The sequence below is a fragment of the Arachis duranensis genome, unplaced genomic scaffold, assembly GCF_000817695.3.
Source record: "Arachis duranensis cultivar V14167 unplaced genomic scaffold, aradu.V14167.gnm2.J7QH unplaced_Scaffold_103810, whole genome shotgun sequence".
Classification (NCBI taxonomy): Eukaryota; Viridiplantae; Streptophyta; class Magnoliopsida; order Fabales; family Fabaceae; genus Arachis; species Arachis duranensis.
The window spans coordinates 19,313-21,288 of record NW_026263733.1 but is presented as its reverse complement, the minus strand read 5'-3'; the positions used below and the strand labels follow the sequence as shown (position 1 = coordinate 21,288).

At 35.8% G+C, this 1,976-nt stretch overlaps 1 protein-coding gene across 1 annotated transcript; it reads right to left on the bottom strand.

The window, feature by feature from the left end:
- Nucleotides 1–493: 493 nt before the first annotated feature.
- LOC107472448 (G-box-binding factor 1-like) lies at nucleotides 494–1,431 on the bottom strand. The gene is made up of 5 exons (XM_021134520.2): nucleotides 1,419–1,431; nucleotides 1,117–1,331; nucleotides 895–972; nucleotides 655–780; nucleotides 494–586 (listed from the first exon to the last, which is right to left on the bottom strand). The coding sequence occupies exons 1-5, from the start codon at nucleotides 1,429–1,431 to the stop codon at nucleotides 494–496; spliced, it is 525 nt and encodes a 174-aa protein (XP_020990179.2).
- Between the last annotated feature and the right edge of the window lie 545 nt (nucleotides 1,432–1,976).

Here is a 1,976-nt window from a genome sequence, read left to right as displayed (position 1 = left end):
TTCCTTCCCATAGAAAACATAAAATATATTCACTACTTTTTGTACCCAACTCACTTGTCTTCTCACTTCTCACACTACCATCACCAATATACTACTTTGCTCTTTTCTCATTTTGATTAATTAATTAACTAAATAAGGAGATCCAAAATTGCTATCATTTCAATTGTAGTCAATACTTATATTTTGTTGTTGTTATCACTTAATTAAGACACAATGACATTGGAAAAGCCTTGAACATCATTCAAGAGAAAAAGAAAATAGTTTCAGTCACAAATGACGTGTATAATAACAACATCAGGAGAATTACAATTGAGTGTTAATTAATGGTATGATAAAATTAGTGAACAAAGGAGAAAAATTATACTATATCCTATGCTCGATTAATTAATAGAACCGGCAGTGATAGAATTGCAGCTGCAAGTCTGTCTCTTCTAGCTCTGGGAATTGATCAGACCTCGGGGTTTCCTTATAATGAAGATAACAAAAAGGTAATTTATTCGAGGCTGGCAATTGCTTCTGGTCCACATAACCTTTCCAACTCTTCCTGTTGACTGTTGACAGCAAAAGTATTGTTAGAGGACATAATCTAAGGTTTTAAGACCATAACCTGGTCAATGCTAATTCAGTTCAATAAAATTTGGAGGTGTAATTTACCTTGATGGAATTATTTTCAGCAGTAAGCTTCTTGCATTCTTCTAATACTATCTGAAGTTCTTCTCTCAGAGTCTGGCTCTCGTTTCCCAGTGACTCCACCTTTCTTTGCAACTCCTCGCACTCAGCCTGGTGGATACAACAAATGAAAAACATTGAAGGATGTCAAATTGTAGCTTTGGAAACACTGAATATTATTGATAACCCTTAACCATTGCTTGCTTGAAGATAACTGTAAACTACCTGCTTGCGTAGTCTTGACTTCCTAGCTGATTCTCTGTTAGACTGTTTTCTTTTCTGTCTCTTCAGGTCACGTTCGTCCTAAAAAAACCGAAATAGGTAAGGAAAGCTAAGGCTCTGCAAGGTAAAGGAAATAACTAAGAGATGCACAAGATAAAAAGGAAACGTTTTTTAAAACAAGGAATATATGGCCTGAAGTTCAAGAAGATAATGTGTAAATCATACTTGTATCCACTGTTCACCAAGTGCAACTTCACGTCCCATTATAGTAGGAGGGTTGACAGCTCCTAGGGCAGGTTGATTGTTTCTCAGTTTCGTAGCATCAGCCTTTGCAGAAGATGCATTCCACAAGTCCATTCCAATATTAAGATTAGTTGCAGCCATTGACACAGCAGCCTTTCCAGAAGATTGAGTTATGGCATTGTTCTGTGCATTGGCTCCTGAAAAAGTTCACAATTAAGACAAAATTGCTTGAGTAACCATGTAAAAATTAAAGATAGGAAAACATGCAGAAGAATGCAACATACCATTAGCAAGCATTTTGTCAAAGCTTCCTTTCTTGTTTGTAGCTGATTCCTTTCTTGTTTGTCAAAGCTTCCTTTCTTGTTAAAAATTTTAAACTAATTTTCAATTATAGCTTATCAAAAGTCATAACAATTATGTTAGATAATGAGTAGTTTCTAATATTAATTATTGGCTATTGCTTTGTGTGTAGACAACTCCTGAAATTGATCACACATATTGATTGATTGCTGCTGCTAATCACGGTTGTGCCCCTGCTACTCGCGTTCGTGTTGCTGCTGCTGTTCGTGTTCGCGTTCGGGTTTGGATTTGTGTTGCTGCTGCTGTTCGCGTTCCATTGCTGCTGCTATTGGCGTTCATAGTTGTAGCTGTGCTTCTATGCAAAGGTAACAATTTGATAGCATATATTTGAGCTTAGTAATTTGTTAGTGTTATTGAATTTTCCCAATTTGATATTTGGCTTCTTGAAAGATGAAATTATATTTAGTTATTCCAAGTTCATTTGAAACAGAGAATGCTTCATGCTTCATTAACTTTGACCTTCCTCGGTTCCTAATTAAAAT

What these genes read in the sequence shown, in the direction of transcription:
- LOC107472448 (XM_021134520.2), bottom strand. An exon ending in TTGGTGAACAGTGGATACAA is followed by an intron (nt 973 to 1,116) that starts GTATGATTTACA and finishes CGGTTTTTTTAG; the next exon opens with GACGAACGTGACCTGAAGAG. An exon ending in AGTCAAGACTACGCAAGCAG is followed by an intron (nt 781 to 894) that starts GTAGTTTACAGT and finishes TGTATCCACCAG; the next exon opens with GCTGAGTGCGAGGAGTTGCA.